At 45.6% G+C, this 19,168-nt stretch overlaps 1 protein-coding gene across 5 annotated transcripts in view; it reads left to right on the top strand.

Moving 5' to 3' along the window:
* Nucleotides 1-19,168, top strand: part of TRAF5 (TNF receptor associated factor 5) — a 49,933-nt gene that overhangs the window by 12,206 nt on the left and 18,559 nt on the right. For 4 of the 5 annotated variants that reach the window (XM_025363298.1, XM_025363307.1, XM_025363286.1 and 1 more), the window contains exons 2-4: nucleotides 14,692-14,910; nucleotides 15,855-15,912; nucleotides 18,131-18,232. In XM_025363298.1, coding sequence (XP_025219083.1) covers nucleotides 14,693-14,910; nucleotides 15,855-15,912; nucleotides 18,131-18,232 — 378 coding nt within the window. In that variant the 5' untranslated portion in view covers nucleotide 14,692. Of the gene's footprint in view, nucleotides 1-7,901; nucleotides 7,961-14,691; nucleotides 14,911-15,854; nucleotides 15,913-18,130; nucleotides 18,233-19,168 lie in introns of those variants that run through there. The other variant, XM_025363293.1, reaches the window with a different exon arrangement.

Genomic DNA, 19,168 nt, shown 5'->3' with positions numbered 1-19,168 from the left:
GCTGGCTAGGAGGGCAGGGTGGATATGCATGGTGATTAAGTGCTTATTTACGTGCCAGGAATTGTGTGATAATAATTTACGTGGATTAACTCATTTAATCTTAACTCCAAGCCTTTGTAGCAGGTACCATTATTGTCTTTTTCTTTTTTTTTTTTTTTTGAGACAGAGTCTCACTTTGTCACCCAGGCTGGAGTGCAGTGGTGCAATCTTGGCTCACTGCAACCTCCATCTCCTGGGTTCAAGTGATTCTCCTGCCTCAGCCTCCCAAGTAGCTGGGATTACAGGTGTGCGCCACCATGCTCAGGTAATTTTTAGTAGAGACAGGGTTTCGCCATGTTGCCCAGGCTGGTCTCGAACTCCTGAGCTCAGACAATCCACCTGCCTCGGCCTCCCATATTGTCCCATTTTCTAGATGAGGAAGGGGTAACACAGGTAAGCGAATGGCAGAAGGGGCTGAACCCCAGCAGTCTGGCCCCAGAGCTGGTCTCTAACCAATAAGTGGTACTTCCTGCCATCAAGCCCTCCTGTTTGGTGTTGGCTGCAATGTGGTGCATTTTCTCCCAGCTGTGACACAGAGTGAGGAGCACTGGCTTTGGAGTTGGAAAGTCTGTGTTCAAATCCGTGTGCCCACGCACTAGCTGTGTGATTTGGGGAAAGTTGTTTAAGAACTTGAGGCCTCGGACTCTTCATTGGGAATATGATGAGGATAGCAGTATTGCCACAGGGTTAGTGTGGAACTGTGTATGATATTGTATGTGAAAGTGCAGGCTGGAAATTCCTAGTACATGTCAGGTTTTATTATTATCATTATTGTTATCATCATTATCTTGAGAAACCAAACTGTGGATCTCCTAGGACTAACCAGAAGAGCTGCCAGAGGCCTGGGGATCATAGCAAACCCAACAGGCCCTGCTTCCACCAAAGCAGGTATTCTGTGTACTCTTTTATTTATTGATGTTTCTGCATGAAATTCGGTTTGGTAAGTTCCGCTGTGAAACAAGGCAACACTTGGGTAGCTGTTCCCTTAAGTCCTTCCAGAGCTGACAGGCTCAGTTGTGGGGTGGGGGGTGGAGAGGGTGGGAGAATCCACTCCCCCAATCTATCTACTTCTCTTGGATCTCCTCTCTGGGCTCCCTACCCGCTCTCCCTCTTCTGTTGCCCTGATCAGGCCCATGAGTCCCAACAGCCTGAAGGCTGCATTTTTCAAGTCACACTCTAGGATGCCTGCCTGTATGTGGGCTGGGCACCTAGGGTGTGCCTGGGGTGTATCTGGGGTAGCCCACCCCAGGAAGTGTCTCTCATCTGCTTCCGCCATGGACTGGACCACAGCTGGCCTTGCCGCCAGGCGGGAGGGGATTGCCCTGTGTGCCTCTCACAACACGTACCCCAGCCACAGCCCTCACAGCTCTGGGCAGTAGGCAGTTGGCAGTATGTCACACGTCTGTGGTCAGCTTTGGAAATGTAAACTTACACAAAGGCAGCTGTGGATGAGCATTTGTGGGAAGGTGGGGCACCGCTAGAATGATGTTGACCTTTGGTAGCTAAAAGTCACCAAAAGGTCATGCCACGGTTTCTAAATACTCATTGGTACTTCTGTTCTGTAGCCCGTCTAGGGTGGTCTCAGGTTTCTCCCCTTTCTTCAGAGTACCCTTAGGCCCTGGAGGGTGGGGCTGGGTAAAGCCTGGGTTCAGTCCTCATTTGAAAATGTTTCTGAATTCCAAGCTAAATCTAAACCGTTGTCTGTTGGCTGTGCATCGAGGGGTCACTGCAGCCTCATTCACTTTACGAGTGTTTGTGCTCTTCGTACTTGTCTTTGTTTTTGTTTTTTGAGACGGAGTCTTGCTCTGTTGCCCAGGCTGAAGTGCAGTGGCGCAGTCTTGGCTCACTGCAACTCCTGCCTCCCAGGTTCAACTGATTCTCCTGCCTCAGCCTCCTGAGCAGCTGGGATTACAGGTGCGTGCCACCACGCCCAGCTTTTTGTATTTTTAGTAGAGATGGGGTTTCGTCATGTTGGCCAGGCTGCTCTCGAACTCCTGACCTCAGGTGATCCACCCACCTCAGCCTCCCAAAATGCGGGGATTATAGGCGTGAGCTGTTGGGAAAAAGCTGAGTGTTGGGAGGGAAACTGAGGCAGGACTTGCATAATGTCCTTGGGAATATGTCTAGACTTGCTGGCTCCTTGCTTCTAGCCCTCCTAGGCTCCTATTCCCATTATCTCAAGTAGCAGAACATGTTCCATATAAATGCTAAACCATCACAGCTGTAAATCATGTGCTTAATGCAACGTGTCCTTTTGACCTCCACATTCTCACCGCCTGTTTCTCTGTTGGATTACCAATAAATAGCGTGGGCTCCCAGAGCTCGGGGACGTCCCAGCCTCCATGATTGCGATGGCTTCTTGGTGTCCCACCTTTATCTCTCAAACGGTCTTTTTCTCAATCCTTTGACTCTGCCGGCCTTTGTCACCCCCATGAGCTGGTATTGGGTCTGATCACCCCAACAGTGAGCCACCGCTCCTGGCCTCTTTGTACCTTCTTTGTAAGCAAGGAGGATGGTCAGGAAGGGGGAAGGGGGAGAGAAGTGTGAGTCTGAGATGACAGCCCCATAGCTCCATGCAGTGGGCACACCCACCCCCATTTGGGAATGCAGTTGAGCTGGCAGTAGGTAGCCTTTCCAATGAAGAGAAGCCTTTCCAACGAGGAGAAGTTCTTGAGCTGAGTCAAGAACAAAGGGCAGAAGGCTGACCTAGCCTTGGGGAACCCTGTAGGAGTGGAATGCTGGCAAGGAGCCACTGAGAGGTGTGGTTCAGAGCTGGGAGGAGAAGCAACAAATACAGAACCCTAGGGCCAAGAGATCAGGGAGTTTCAAGAAGGAAGTTCCAAATGTCACATAAAGAGCAGGAGGGCAGTGATTTAGGAGAGACTAGTCAACAAATGTGATGATGTGATTACCGTTTAGATCATCAAACTAACATAATATGCTTTCCCAGACTACATATGGCCTCATATACCACATCCCCGGATGAGTACAGATGAGCTTGGGAGGGCCAGGAAGGCTTCAGAGAGGCGCTGATGGGATCTGATAAAGGATACAGGTCTGTGGGTGCCATCTGGGAGGTGTGTTTCCATCGGGCACTGCTCTAGAGCCGGAAATGGGAAGAAGAAGAGGGGTAGGGGGAGAAAGAGGTTGATGGGGCATTGCTGGGCTGAGGATGGAGAATGGGTCAGAGCTCCAGCAGATGGGGAATTTGGGCCCATGTGCTGCATTTTTGTTTCCTCATCAGTGTCTGCCTATGGTAGGTTCCCAGCAAAGAAATGATTTACAAAAAGTGACTGAATCAATAAATGTTTAGTGCGAGATAGTCCAGTGTAACCATGAATTCAAAATTGGGTGAAATGAGGAGGCAAATAGCATGTCAGGCAGTCAGGTTATCTCAGAGTGGGGGACGTTGATGGAGACACTCAGGGACAAGTGCTTATTAATAATAATAGCCCTTATGACACCTCTGTGTACTACCACTATAAGCTCTTCACGCATAGAGGGGCAGCAAACTTTCTGTAAAGAACCAGGTAGTAACTATGTGTTTGAGGCCTTGTGGGCCATGTGGTCTGTGGGGCAACTACTCAGCTCCTCTGTGGTAGCACATAAACAACCATAGACAATGTGTAAGTGAATGAACATGGCTGTGTTCTAATAAAACGTTATTTACAAAACATGTGATGGGCCAACCCCTGATGTATATGGTATTGACTTATTTAATCTTCAGAAGTTCTATGTGGTAGCTACTGTTATCGTTATCACCATTTTATTTTTTTATATTTTTCTTTTTTTTGAATTTTGATAAGTCCTACTTTTTTATTTTTATGGGTATGTATTAGGTATATATGGGCTACATGAGATATTTTGATATGGGCATACAATGCATAATAATCCCATCAGGGTAAATGGGGTATCCATTATCTCAAGCATCTATCATTTCTTTGTGTTACAGTCATCCCAATTCTTTTAGTTATTTTTAAATGTACAATAAATTCTTGTTGACTACTATAGTTACCCTGTTATCAAATACTAGATTGTATTCTATATAGTTATTCTGACTATATTTTTGTACCCATTAATCATCCCTACTTCTTCTCCCCAACACTTCCCCAACCCCACAACTATTCTTCTCAGCCTCTAGTAACCATCCTTCTACTCTCTGTCTCCGTAAGTTCAATTGTTTTAATTTTTCGCTCCCACAAACAAGAACATGTGAAGCTTGTCTTTCTGGCCTAGCTTATTTCACTTAACATAATGTTCTCTAGTTCTATCTATGTTGTTCCAAGTGATGGGATCTTGTTCTTTTCTATGGCTGAATACTGTGTATATTTACCACATGTTTTGTATCCATTCATCTGTTGATAGATGCTTAGGTTGCTTCCAAATCTTGGTTCTTCAGTGCCGCAGTAAACATGAGAGTGCAGATATCTCTTCAATATTCTGATTTCCTTTCTTTTGAATATATAACCAGCAGTGGGATTGCTGGATCATGTGTAGTTCTGTTTTTAGTTTTCTGAGGAACCTCCATACCATTCTTCACAGTGGCTGTACTAATCTACATTCCTACCAACAGTGTACGAGGGTTCCCTTTCCTCCATGTCCTGTCCAGCATTTCATTTTACAGATGAGGAAATGGAGAAGCATAGAGACCAAGTAATTTGCCTAAGGTCACATGGCTATGAAGGTGTATGGGCAGGGTTTGAATCCAGGCAGGTCTACTCCAGAGTCCATGGTGGTAATTGCCATGCCATGCTGACTCTCGGAACCTTGGAGGGGGAGGGAGGAACCCCAGCTCCTCATCCCCTGAGGGCCTCCACCACTACCTGGCAGTAGGAACTCACTAGGCCTCCATTTCCTCATTTTAAAAAATGGGGAATAATGATTATATTTTTTATGTATATATATATCTCTCTCTCTCTCATATATTACCCTGTCTCCTATGCTGAAGTGCAGTGGCGCCATCATAGCTCACTGTAGCCTTGACCTCCTGGGCTCAAGCAATCCTCCCACCTCAGCCTCCTGAATGGCTGGGATTACAGGCTTTAGCCAACACACCTGGCTGAGGGGTTAAAATGAGCTAATGCATATAAATTAGCTGTCTCTGTGCTTGGACATAGCCTCAGTACTTGTACTCCTAACCCATATCTGACTCCAGCATTAGGCTCCATTCACTTCTTTTAATACCCTTCCCTTGCCCTCCGCCTCAATAGGAACTCTCCTAGATTGTCTTCATGGCCCTTTCCCACTGTGGCCTCACACTAACTCTGAATTTCCACATTGATTATTGAGTCATCTGGGTTATTGGGTACTCTGGCCTGGGGACTAAGGAGGATAGCCCTGCCCTTGAGGAGCTCGAGGAGCTGTCCCTAGGTAGCAGTGGGGACTGTTACAGAGCTGGAGCCAAGGATGGGGGCTGAGCGCACCAGAGTTGAACAAGGCTTCCTAGTGGAGAAAGCTGCTGTGTGGGAAGATCAGTAGAGCTTTCTTTGTTATTTTTTCCTCTTGGTCTAGTTTCTGAGAGCAAATCTAAAGGTCTCCTGGATACCTTAAAAGTACCACCTGGAGTCAGGTCGACTCTACATGGTTCCGAGAAGAGTTCCACTAAAGGCATCTCTGTAAGTGTGACTGACTTGAGGCAGCAGCAGCTTCGGCCATGTCAGCGTGGGTGTGCAGCCTGGAGGGTTGGGGGAACAGGGATGCCCTTCAGCCTTTGCGCTCCCATCTACTCACCAACAGTGCTTGCTGTACCACCAGGAGAATGGGGAACCAGCAGTTTCCTGACAACTTGGAGAGAAATCATAGTTCTCTTTAAAGTAATTAAAATTATACTCACATCATTCTTTGTCCTGTTCCCAAGACAACGTTCTTCTGTGAAGGCGTAAGGAAAAGCAAAGAAAACATACGCTTATCTCTGCCTCTAAGACATCAAAGCCAGTCATGCTGGGGCAAGGACGGTGCGTCGGTGGACTGCAGCCACATGTTTTCTGGTTGTTGTGGTGTCACCTGGTCTCTGCATGAGCTCCCGGCCACATTAGGTGCAATGGAAAATGGCCTTATTGGTTCTCCCTTTCTCCAAGGCCTTCATCTTTGACCTGCCTGGTTAAAGGGGTTTCTTCTGCAATTTTTGAGGGAAGACCTCTCCGGGCCATCACAGACAGAAGCTTTGGAAAAACTGTGAGACCATTTCAGTTCTCCCTTGTGCCAGGAGGGTAGCCTAACAGATAAAGTGCCTTCTCCTCCTTCCTTTTCCTTTCCTTTTTTGAGTTAGGGTCTTTCTCTGTCGCCCAGGCTGAAGTGCAGTGGCGTGAACAATGAACACAGCTCACTGCAACCTTGACCTCCCAGGCCCAAGCGATCCTCCTGCCACAGCCCCCCAAGTAGCTGGGACTATAGGCATGCACCACCACACCCTGCTAATTTTATTTATTTGTTTATTTATTTATTTTGAGACATAATTTTGCTCTTGTTGCTCAGTCTGGAGTGTAATGGTGCAACCTCAACTCACCGCAGCCTCCCGGGTTCAAGAGATTCTCCTGCCTCAGCCTCCCAAGTAGCTGGGATTACAGGCATGCACCACCACGCCCAGCTAATTTTGTATTCTTAGTAGACACAGGGTTTCTCCATGTTGGTCAGACTGCTCTCGAACTCCCAATCTCAGGTGATCTGCCCACCTTGGCCTCCCAAAGTGCTGGGATTACAAGCATGAGCCACTGCACCTGGCCAACTAATTTTTGTAATTTTTGTAGAGATGGGGTTTTGCCATGGTTGCCCAGTTGGTCTCATACTCCTGAGCTCAAGCAATCTTCCTGCCTCGGCATCCCAAAGTGTTGGGATTACAGGCGTGAGCCACTGTGCCCAGCCCCGCCCCCCTTCCTTTTTTTTTTTTTTTTGCTTCCTTGTAGTAACTGTTCTTCCTGGAAGAACAGAATCACAGGATTCAAGGCCAGCCATGACCTTTAGAGAGAACTGCCTATCCTAGCAGGAGAGCATCTGGAACCCACCCAGGGTATGGATTCAAGAGACCCGTTGGGTCACTGCATCTTGGGATTAAACATTTTAACTTTTCTTTACCACCAGCCACAGTCTCTCCTCTTTAAGCCCAGGACCCATTGGTGGGCCTTGGGTGGGTTTGGGGAATAACATATTTGTATCCTTCCCATGCTGCTCAAGTGGGTATTAGGCGGTTGACCAACACTGCCAGTGAGACCTGAGCAGAGCTGAGAAATGGACAGTTTGGCTTCTAGCAGCCCATCCACAGAGAGAGGGGCCATCTGGTGTCATTAGAGCCATGGAGGAACACCAGTCACTGTTGAGATGCTGCTCAGCACCCAGGGATGGGGGAGAGGTCCCCTGGCTTCCCCCTCTTCCCATCCCAGTGCCTCTCATTGGCTGAACCTCGCCAGAAGCCAGGGAGCCTGGAAAACAGTTGGTGGCATCAATTTTTACTCTACCTCATGGTGCAGACCTAAGCAGAGCAAGAGTAGGGAGTGGATCTGGGCAAACAGGCAAATGACTGGCTTGTTCCCTTAATTTCGCTTCAGCTACAGTTAATTGCTAACCATTCTAGAACTTTCGTGATACCGGGAAATTCTTTAATCTCTTTCATCTAGAAAATGCCTCCTCTTTCTTCAAGACCAGCTGAGATGATTTCTTCTCTGTGAAATCAGCACAGACACCTCAGAAATTGTTAGCTACCCCACACCTAGGCTCTACCAGTTCTTTGTTGGAATCTCTGTTTGTAATACTTGCCAGCGGGATATTGTAACTGATCATTTTTGTTCCTTGTTTCTTCTGTCCTTGGAGGGCTTCAAGGGCAGATGCAACGTCACAGCCTCTGCATTCTCAGGACCTAACCCAGGGTCAGTGCAGGGATGTGCAGATGAGTGGCCTGTGGGGTGTCCTGCTCACGGTTTCATGGATGGTGAGTGGCAGAGCAGAGACAGAGGTCTCTGGTCCTGTGCCCTTTTCACTCTGGGATTTTATCTGTAGTAATCAGTAATTCCCCAAGAATCAGAACTTGAAAACCCTGGAGACAAATTTCATGGACTTATGTCTTATGCACTATAACATAGTATATGTAAAAACTCCCCAATTTTTCAAATCTTCATTAATCCAAACTGGTTGTTGGCAGGGGTGTGGAGGTAGTATGGATAGACAGACCAGGATCTACCTTTCTTTGTTAAATCTTTCTTAAACTCTGCAAAACACATATCTTTTTTTGTTATGACTGAAGGATAAGCTCACGTTGCTTCAGAATGTGAGAATATTTATCATATGTTCTCCAGAAATCTGTAGAGATATGTAAGTAAAGAATTTAAATGGTGGCATCCACAGCTTTCCTTTGGAATTCCTAAAAAATTCTCATGGAAAAGATGCATCAATTTATGAAACAAGAAGATGGCATTTCAAAGAAACTCAGCAAGAGTTCTTAGGGAATAGATGGGATATGACTTTCTCTTGTCTCTTTGGGCTTGAGTTAACAACTCTTCAGTAGGAGTACCATACTGTACATCCCATTGATGGCAAGAATAAGAATGCCCTTGACTGCAGAAAGGTGATATATAAGCTCTACTTTTAGCACTTTTGATATGTTTTATTTTTCTCCTGACTTGCAAGAACTGAGCTTCTTTGTGGCTCCTGGTACATAAGCTGTTATACACAGAGGGGAAAGATTTTAATAAAATTGAGTGCTTACTCATTTCCACTAAATAGCTGCCTGGGAATGACAGAGTACCAGCTGAAAATATCTAATTAATTAGATAAATATATTTGTTAGGTAAAAAAGCATAGCGTTTCTAGTTCTGCTGTTGGGCTCTCTCATGTCAGTGAAGACAGTGGGTCCAGGCTTGAGGAAGCTTCAGAAGGAGACGGACCCTGCCCCGGGAGGCATCACAGCTCTGTTGATATACCAGAACCTCACCCAGAAAGACACCTCAAGTCCACATCTCACAGCTGAACATAAATGCTTATTTTTTACAATGTATGATGAGATTAAAAACCCAATTTCATAAAAACAAATACTGGACAAGACAATAACAGATTAGAAAGTGAACAAGGTCAGTGAATGACTTAGGCTTGTTGAATAGGCCTGGGAAATAAACACATGGATGGGGAGAGGAAGGATAGGGCATTCAGTCCTCTGCTGGCTGTTCAGCAGGAGCAAGGAGACTGTACGAGTCACATGTGCTGTGCCTGCTGGGACAAAGCTGACAAGACAAGGGCCTGCACAACAGCCTAGTAGAGCAGTGGTTTCCAAAGTGTGCTTCAAAGGCCCCTGGGGTGCTGGAACAGCTCTTACTAGGAAAACACTTAATGGACTCTTACTTCAGGTGAGTTCAGGTAAGAGCCAATTGTGTGCATCTCTTTCACAGTTCCAGTTCAGTGACCTTTTGCATTGTTACCTTGAAATTAGCCATAGTGGAAGTGTTTAACTACAGAAATTGGCAAATGCTACAAACTGGAGCTTTCCCCTAGTTGAGCAGATTATTAAACGTTTACTAGCACAGCACTGCCTGCAGCTCCCTGATACACTTTCCGGGGATCTGCATGGTCAAAACTATTTTCATAATAGTACTGACATCATTTGCCATTTTTACTCTTCTTTTACAAATGCACAGAGGTGTTTTCCTGAACAGACTGAATGTAGGAGCAGACATGAGAATCCAGCTATCTTCTATTAAGCAAGACATTAAAGAGATGTGCAAACATGTAAAATGGTGGCACTCTTCTCACTAATTCTTTTGTTTTGGAAAATGGTTATTTTTCATAAAAATATTATTTGTATTAACATATAATTGGCTTATTATCTTGAAGTAAATACTTTTTTAATTCCTCAATTTGACTCTCAAGTATGGCAAATATGAATAGATATAATTTGCATAAACAAAAACTCTTAGGGATCTTCCATTAAAAAAAGACAAAATTTTATTTTAGAGCAGTTTTAGGTTCACAGCAAAATTGAATGAAAGTCTGTTTATCCATTCTTTCTTTCATGGATTTTGCCTTTGGTGTTGTACCTAAAAAGTCATTGTCAAACTCAAGATCATCTAGATTTTGTCCTATGTTATCTAGTAGGAGTTGTAGGTTTTGCATTTTACTTTCATGTCTGTGATCCATTCTGAGTTAATTTTTGTGAAGGTGTCAGGTCTGTGTCTAGCTTCATTTTTTGATATGGATGTCTAGTTGTCCCAGCACCATTTGTTGAAAAGACTATCTTTGCATCATTGTTTTGCCTTTGCCCTTTTGCCAAGGGTCAGTTGACTGTATTTATGTGGGTCTATTTCTGGGCTCTTTATTCTGTTCCATGGATCTATTTGCCTGTTCTTTTGACAATACTCCACTGTCTTGATTACTGTAGCTTTATAATAAGTTTTGAAGTTGGGTAGTATCTTTCATCTTCAGTATTGTGCTCTTGTGTTGGATCTTTGGCTCCTCAAGTTTTAAGAGTGTTATCTTAGACCAGGTGCTGTGGCTCATACCTGTAGTAATCCTATTGCTTTACTGAGCTGAAAGGATTGCTTGTGGCCAGGAGTTCAAGACCAGCCTGGGCAACATAGTAAGACCCTTGTCTCTAAAAAAATAAAAATAAAAAAAGTTAGCCAGGTGTGGTGGCACACACCTGTAGTCCTAACTACTGGGGAGGTTTAGGTGGAAGGATCACTTGAGCCCAGGAGTTGGAGGTTACAGTGAGCCATGATTACACCATTGCCCTCTAGCCTGGGCTACAGAGTGAGACCCTGTCTCTGAAAAAAAAAAAGAAAAAAAAAAGAAGAGTGTTATCTTAGTGCTGCCATCACAAAATACCTCAGATGGGTAATTTATAAAGAACAAAATGTATTTCTCACAGTTCTGAAGGCTGGGAAGTCCACAATCAAGACACCAGCAGATTCTGTGTCTGGTGAGGGCTCACTTTCTGCTTCCAAGATAACAGCTTATTGCTGCATCCTCCAGAGGAGATGAACACTGTTCTCACATGGGGAAAGGTGGAAGGGCAAAAGAACCTAGCTAGTTCCTTTGAGCCCATTTTAAGGTCACTGGTCCCATCCATGGATACACAGCCCTCATGACTTAATCACCTCATAAAGGTCCCACCTCTCAATACTATGACACTGGACCTTAGGTTTCAACATATGAATTCTAGGGGGGACACATACATTCAAATCATAGGGGGTCCTGAGACCAAAAAGTTGGAGAACTACTGTTGTGGCAAAAAATGGACATACACACAGATGCGTTCCATAGATTCTTGTGTTAGGAAGAGTGTAGAAGGCCGGGCGCGGTGGCTCAAGCCTGTAATCCCAGCACTTTGGGAGGCCGAGGCGGGTGGATCACGAGGTCAGGAGATCGAGACCATCCTGGCTAACATGGTGAAACCCCATCTCTACTACAAATACAAAAAACTAGCCGGGCGTGGTGGCGGGCGCCTGTAGTCCCAGCTACTTGGAGGCTGAGGCGGGAGAATGGCGTGAACCCAGGAGGTGGAGCTTGCAGTGAGCCGAGATCGCGCCACTGCACTCCAGTCTGGGCGACACAGCAAGACTCCATCTCAAAAAAAAAAAAAAGGAAGAGTGTAGAGTGTAGTGGAGGGGAACCTGAACTGAGTTTTGTACATCCTACTGCCTCATTCTGGGGACTGAATGAGCCTGTTGCTTTAGGTACATCTCTGAGAGTCCAAATTTAGATGCTGTGTGACAGACTTGGGCCTGGCCTCAGAAGAAAATCTCAGAGGGACATAGAATATGACATCAGGGCACAGGATGTGAAGTGCCAACCTCCCCAGGAACGAGGGAACACAAAGCAGAGTAAGGAAGTTTGAAAGTGGTTCTTCGAGTTCTCTGAGAGAAAGGTGCGTCTTGGTTATTAGGGCTGTGCATGTAAATAAAATGTTTTGCCTCTTCATCTTCAGAATTAAAACTTTTGTTAAATCCCAAGAATCAGCCATGTTACAGGAGGGAACATTTGCATCTTACACTGCTTACCTACCACCCTTGAAGTTTTGCAGGAAACACTAGGGAAAAGGTGGAGCTTTGGTCTCAAACCCCCGACTTTTTATTTATTTATTTATTTTTGAGACAGGGTCTCTTGCCCTGTCACCCAGACTGGAGTGCAGTGGCATAATCATGACTCAGTGCAGCCTCTACCTCCCAGGCTCAAGTGATCCCACCTGCCTCAGTCTCCCAAGTAGCTTGTGCAAAGGCCCGGTGGCATAAAGCGTGGTGTATTAGAAGAACGAAAAAAAAGCCTGTGTGGCTGGAGTACAGAAAGCCAGGGAAGAGAGGTCCAGGATGCTGCTGGATTGGGGAGGATACAATCTTGAGCCTGCTTAGCATTGTCGATTTTCTCTCAGAGCCCTGAGAAGCCACTAAAAGATGAAGGGAGATAACCTTACATTGTACTTGGCATTTTGAAAGTCTCATCCTGGCTCTAGTATGGAGAGTAGATTGGAGAAGAAAGCAATGAATGGACTCGTATTTAGTTCAGGTGAGAAATGATGTGGCTTGGTACTTGTCTTAGCTTGGGCTGCTATAAGAAAGCACCATAGACTGGGTAGCTTATAAACAACAGAGGTTTCTGATGGTTCTGGAAGCTGAAAGCCCAAGATCAGGGTGCCAGTGTGGTTGGGTTCTGATGAGGTCCCTGTTCCGGGCTGCAGACTTAACTGCTGTATCATCACATGGCAGCAAGAGGGCCAGGGACCTCTCTGGCATCTTTAGAGAGGAGGTCTCGACATGTTGCCTGGGCTAGACTTGAACTCCTGGGTTCAAGCCATCTTCCTACCTCAGCCTCCTGAGTAACTGGGACTACAGGTGTGCACCATCATTCCCGGCTCTCTCTTGCCTCTTTTTTTTGTTTGTTTGTTTGTTTTTTGAAACGGAGTCTTGCTCTGATGCCCAGGCTGGAGTGCAGTGGCACGATCTCGGTTCACTGAAATCTCTGCCCCCTGGGTTCACGCCGTTCTCCTGCCTCAGCCTCCCAGGTAGCTGGGACCACAGGCATCCACCACTGCGCCTGCCTAATTTTTTGTATTTTTAGTAGAGACGGGGTTTCACCACATTAGCCAGGATGGTCTCTATCTCCTGACCTCATGATCCGCCCGCCTTGGCCTCCCAAAGTGTTGGGATTACAGGCGTGAGCCTCCGCGCCCAGCCTTCCCTGGCCTCTTCTTATAAGGGCACTAATCCCATTCATGAGGTCTCCACTCTCATGATTTCATTACCTGCCAAATACGCACCTCCTAATACTGTCACATTGGGGGTTAGAATTTCCACATATGAGTTTTGGGGGGAATACAAACATTCAATCTACCGCAATGGCAGTGATAGATACTCTGAGTAGTATATTTGTGTGCAAGAAGTCATTGGCAAACTCATCTAGATTTTATCCTATGTTATCTTGTAGGAGTTTTATAGCTTTGCATTTTATGTTTGTGTCTGTGATCCATTCTGAGTTAATTTTTGTTAAGGGTGTCAGGTCTGTGTCTAGCTTCATTTTCTGATGTGGATGTCCAGTTGTCCCAGCACCATTTATTGAAAAGACTTATCTTTGCATCATTGTTTTGCCTTTGCTCCTTTATCAAAGGTCAGTTGACTGTATTTATGTGGGTCTATTTCTGGGTTCTCTATTCTGTTCCCTGGATCTATTTGTCTATTCTGTTGATAGTACTACACTGTCTTGATTACCGTAGCTGTATAATAAGTTTTGAAGTTGAGTAGTGTCAGTCCTCCAGCTTTGTTCTTCTCCTTCAATATTGTGTTGCTGTGTTGGGTCTTCAGCTCCACAGGTTTTAAGAGTGTTATCTTAGGCTAGGTGCAGTGGATTACCCAGCACTTTGGGAGCCTGAGCCGCAAAGATCACTTGTGTCCAGGAGCTCAAGACCAGCCTGGGCAACATAGCGAGACCCTGTCTGTATTAGTCCATTTTCACGCTGCTTATAAAGACATACCCAAGACTGGGCAATTTATAAAAAAGAGAGGTTTAATGGACTTACAGTTCCACGGGGCTGCAGATGCCTCACAATCATGGCAGAAGGCAAGGAGGAGCCAGTCATGTCTTACATGGATGGCAGCAGGCAAAATGAGAGAGAGAGAGCTTATGCAGGGAAACTCCACCTTATAAAGTCATCAGATCTCATGAGACTTATGCACACAAGAACAGCATGGGAAAGACCATGATTCAATTACCTGGGTCCCTGCCACAACATGTGTGAATTTAAGAGAAGTCTTGGATGGGGACACAGCCAAACCATGTCACTGTTTCTAAAAAAAAAAAAAAAAGAAATTTTTTTTTTTTTTTTTTTTTTTTTTTTTAATTGGCCAGGTGTGGTGGTGTGTGCCTGTAGTGCCTGTAGTCCCAGCTACTGAGGAGGGATCAGTTGAGCCCAGGAGTTGGAGATTACAGTGAGCCATGATCACACCACTGGCCTCCAGCTAGAAGTCATCTGGTCCAGCCTGTAACCTGAGCACCCCAAAGACATTGTACCTTTGCCAGAGACCCCTGGTGGCAGGAGGTTGTCACTGTTGTTTCAGAGTTACAACAGATGACCATGTAAATGATGTACATTAATTATGAGACAAATAACCAAAGCACCTGACGGCTGTAGTTGTTTCAGTGTTTGCACACTTAATTTTCCTTCTTCTCCCCTGACCCCTGCAGAATGGCTTATTCAGAAGAACATAGAGGTATGCCCTGTGGTTTCATCCGCCAGAATTCCGGCAACTCCATTTCCTTGGACTTCGAGCCCAATATAGAGTACCAGTTTGTGGCGCGGTTGGAAGAGCGCTACAAATGTGCCTTCTGCCGCTCGGTGCTTCACAACCCCCACCAGACAGGATGTGGGCACCGCTTCTGCCAGCACTGCATCCTGTCCCTGAGGTGAGTGGGCAGGGCCTGCAACTCTGGCCATGGCAGGCCCAGCATCCAGGTGGCAACTGTGGCCACTCAACTGTTTTCATGGGTTTTGGAGTTGCTTAACTTGGCCACAGGACCATGACTATAAGGAAGGACTCTCCCAGATCCCTTCTGTGAGGGCCTGAAGAATAATCATTTTTTGGTCACTAATTTACAGATATTCACCTTTTCTTAAAATTCAGACTGCACCTGCTTTGCATGGGAGAGCAGACCTAGACACACACTCCATCATGGGAGCTGGCTGTGGAGAAGGGTTTGAATCTCACAATGTCTGTGTTGTAGTTACCCCAATCTTCCCTTGCCTTGAGGAAGAGGTGCTGTGGCTCCTAGAAGGGACCTTGCTGCCATGGATGCTGTCCACTCCTGGGCAGCTGTAAGACCTGGGTCATGCTGTGTTGAGGGAGGAGACCAGGAGAGATGTGGAAGCAGGCACACTTTGGGGGGTTATATAGGAAGCAAGGCAGTCATTTTACCCTGCCAAGCTTTGAAAGGGGGTTATTACAGTGCATCCTCATTCCCTCATGTGTTCGTGCATTCAGCACCTGTGTGTTCTGTGCTCTCATGCTGAAGAGCTACAGCGTGGAACAGGACCCCGTGTCTGCCCTCTAGAATGTCCCAGTCTAGAGACAAATGTGGCACAGTGTGATAAAGGACGGGGACTTTTAGCTCTGTCCAGGGACTCACTGACTGCATCCTGGAGGATGCATGAAGTTTTTCAGGCAAACTGAAAGACTAGGAAGGTGCTGAAGGACGGGTGCAGAAGGCACCTTCTAGGTAGAGGGAATAGCATGTGCAGACAGGGACCAGCCTGCCCAGGGCTAGAGCATGACTGGAGCCCTGGGGCTGGTCTTGGAAATGCTGTTGAGGTAAACAACTAACTCTGACTCTATTTTAATTTTTTTCTCCAGAGAATTAAACACAGTGCCAATCTGCCCTGTAGACAAAGAGGTCATCAAATCTCAGGAGGTAAGAAAGTCACTGCTTTAGTCTAGCAGCTCTCAGGGTGATGGAGAAGAAGTCAATGAATTGGACATTGAGATTGGAGCAGGAGAGTGGTCGAGGGAGACCTTCCTTGAAGTCCATATTCTTCTGCTGTGGAGTCACATCAGACCCTACTCGTAGCCCTGTCTGAGGGGCTTGTTTGGATCTTTATTGACCACACCCCTCCTCCACCCCAAGTCTCCTCTCCTGCTGCTTCTTTATCCCCTTCCTATACTAGCTCTAGCTAATATATTATGGTTTTGATTTGCATTTTCCTGTTGGCTAATGAAGTTGAACATTTTTTCATGTGCTTATTAGCTATTTGTACATCTTCTTTGTTAAAAATGCCTATTTTCTTTGCTCATTTAAAAAAATTGAGTTATTTACCTTTTGTTGAATTATAAGTTATTTATAACCTGTAATCCTAGCACTTTGGGAGACTGAGGTAGGCAGATCACATGAGGCCAGGAGTTTGAGACCAGCTTGATCAACATGGCGAAACCCCGTCTCTACTGAAAATACAAAAATTAGCTGGGTGTGGTAGTGCACATCTGTAATCGCAGCTACTTGAGGGGGGCCGAGGCACAAGAATCCCTTGAACCCAGGAGTTGGAGGTTGCAGTGAGCGGAGATCATGCCACTGCACTCCAGCCTGGGTGACAGAGCAAGACTCAGTCTCAAAAAAAAAAAAAAAAAGTTCTTTATATATTCTGGATCTAAATCTCTTAGCAGCCGTTTGGCTGCTAAGATTTGCAAGTATTTTTCTTCCATTCTGTGGGTTGTCCTTTCCCTTTCTTGACAGTGTGTTTGAAGCACAAAATTTTTTCATTTTGATGAAGTCTAATTCCTTTTTTTTTCTTTTTTTGGTTGCTTGTTCTTTTTTGGTGTTGTATCTAAGAAACCATTGTCTGTTCCATTGTCATGAAGGTTTTCTCCCTTAAAACTCCCCTTTGACCGGGCGCGGTGGCTCAAGCCTGTAATCCCAGCACTTTGGGAGGCCGAGGCGGGTGGATCACGAGGTCAGGAGATCGAGACCATCCTGGCTAACATGGTGAAACCCCGTCTCTACTAAAAATACAAAAAACTAGCCGGGCGTGGTGGCGGGCGCCTGTAGTCCCAGCTACTCGGAGGCTGAGGTGGGAGAATGGCGTGAACCCAGGAGGTGGAGCTTGCAGTGAGCCGAGATCGCACCACTGCACTCCAGCCTGGGCGACACAGCGAGACTCCGTCTCAAAAAAAAAAAAAAAAACAAAAACAAAAAAAACTCCCCTTTAAGGTCCGTTTTCTTCCTTTAAGATTCTGTTGCAGGATGTTCAAGCAGAAGCTTTCCTTGAGCCTCTAGTCTGCTGTACTTGCGTCTTCTCTATACCCCTTATGATGTGTTTTGCAAATACCTACAACGGGGCTGTGCTGCAGTTAGTGTCTGTCTGACCTACTGTCCAGGGGTTGGCATACTACAGTCTTGGGGCAAATCCAGCCTGCCACCTGTTTTTGTATGGCCTGTAAGCTAAGAAATTCTTTTTACATAATGGTGGGTGCATAGAAACCCTCATATTTTTGCAACTTCTTGTGAGTCTTAAACTACTTCAAAATAAAAATTCACTTTAAATAATCAAAAGAAGAAAGTATTGTGACATGTAGAAATTATGTGAAGTTCAAATTTCAGTGTTCATAAATAGTGTTCTATTGGAATGTAGCTGTGCCCATTCATTTAAGTGTTGTGTATGGAAGCGTTGAAATGTGGCAACAGAGACGATTGTGATGTGGACTATCTGACCCCTTACAGAGAAAGTTTGCCGACTCCTGGTTTGTGCTAAAATAGCAAGCCAGCACAGCCTCAGTGACACTGTCTGATGAGTAATACATTTACCCTGGGACTGGAAGCTGAAAGCATCACTCTTGACCAAGCTTTACCTCCTGACGTTTAAGAATGTGGGGTCAGGTTCACCATAAGATTCACCTAGCTGCAGCCTGTTGCACAGGGCATTGTTACCTGGCCTATATGTTTGATGGTTTGTCAAAAGCATATATCTGAGACAGCCTTTTCTTTCAGTGTGGTGTAAGTGTGATTTTTTCATCCCAGCTGGTGTCTGGAAGTTTCCACCTGCCTTCTGAGATATACTTGAAGACCAAATTAATAATAGCTTAATTCACATTGCTGTAAAACTTTGGAGTGTGTGAGACCTATTATGTTTATCTTTTAGGTTTTTAAAGACAATTGCTGCAAAAGAGAAGTCCTCAACTTGTATGTATATTGCAGCAATGCTCCTGGATGTAATGCCAAGGTTATTCTGGGCCGGTACCAGGTTGGTATTATTCATGAACAATATCTGCCTTTGCCATTTTTCCAGGGATATGTATTGAACCCCTTTATGTGACAGTTACTGAGCTAAGCATGGTACAGAGATTCAGTGAATTGCCCTCAAGGATTCCCAGTCTAGCAATACAGGTGGCTACAGTGCTATAGCCCACCTAGCGCTGAGGTGTGAGTGAAGAGGTTCGTCCTGTATGGAGCGCATGGAGAACATCTTGTATCCACTAGACCTTAATTGTGTGGTAGGGATCACTGAGCCAGGAGAGAGGGTGTGGGACATGCTGGACAAAACAAACACTCAAGAATATGTTATTTTGGGGGAACTGTGTGGGACCCAGGGCATGACTACAGAAAGACACAATTGTGAGGTCCTTCCCCGAAAGCATTTGCTCTCTCACTTGGTGCTGTCTAGGTGTTTCCCAGCAACTGTGGGGCCTGGCCTCATGGGGTTTATGATCTAACACAGATCACTCAGACCAGGACAGAGACAGGCTGTGGGTTAAAGGTAAAGCATTGATAGGAGAGACAAACCAACAAGTTGTAGGGGAAATGTAAGTGAAGGGGAATTGAGTGCCTTTCAAATGAAGTAACCCCAACTGCTCTTCCCTCCAGCTAGGGAAGGTGGTTAAATGGGAAGCTGGAAGTGTGGTGCTGCCTGGCAAGCCCATGTCAAGTTTGATCACACTGCACGTGAACATGACTCAGGCTTCTTTAACTTCCAGGGAATTGCTGAGAGGCTGCTGAAATTTCCCCTGCACACCCACACATTTTGGAACACATATTTCAGATGATTCAGTCTTTTCTCTATCACACCTCCAAATCCCTCAGGCACTGAGCTTATAAATGTGTAAATGATATCCTTGTTAACCCAGGGATTTATTTGGAGGTTCATAGACTGTTTGTTATGTGTTATGTTTTCATGTGTCCT

The sequence above is a fragment of the Theropithecus gelada genome, chromosome 1 (assembly GCF_003255815.1).
Source record: "Theropithecus gelada isolate Dixy chromosome 1, Tgel_1.0, whole genome shotgun sequence".
NCBI classification, from domain to species: Eukaryota; Metazoa; Chordata; class Mammalia; order Primates; family Cercopithecidae; genus Theropithecus; species Theropithecus gelada.
The sequence above is the reverse complement of the archived record's forward strand: the minus strand, read 5'-3'. Positions and strand labels throughout refer to the sequence as shown.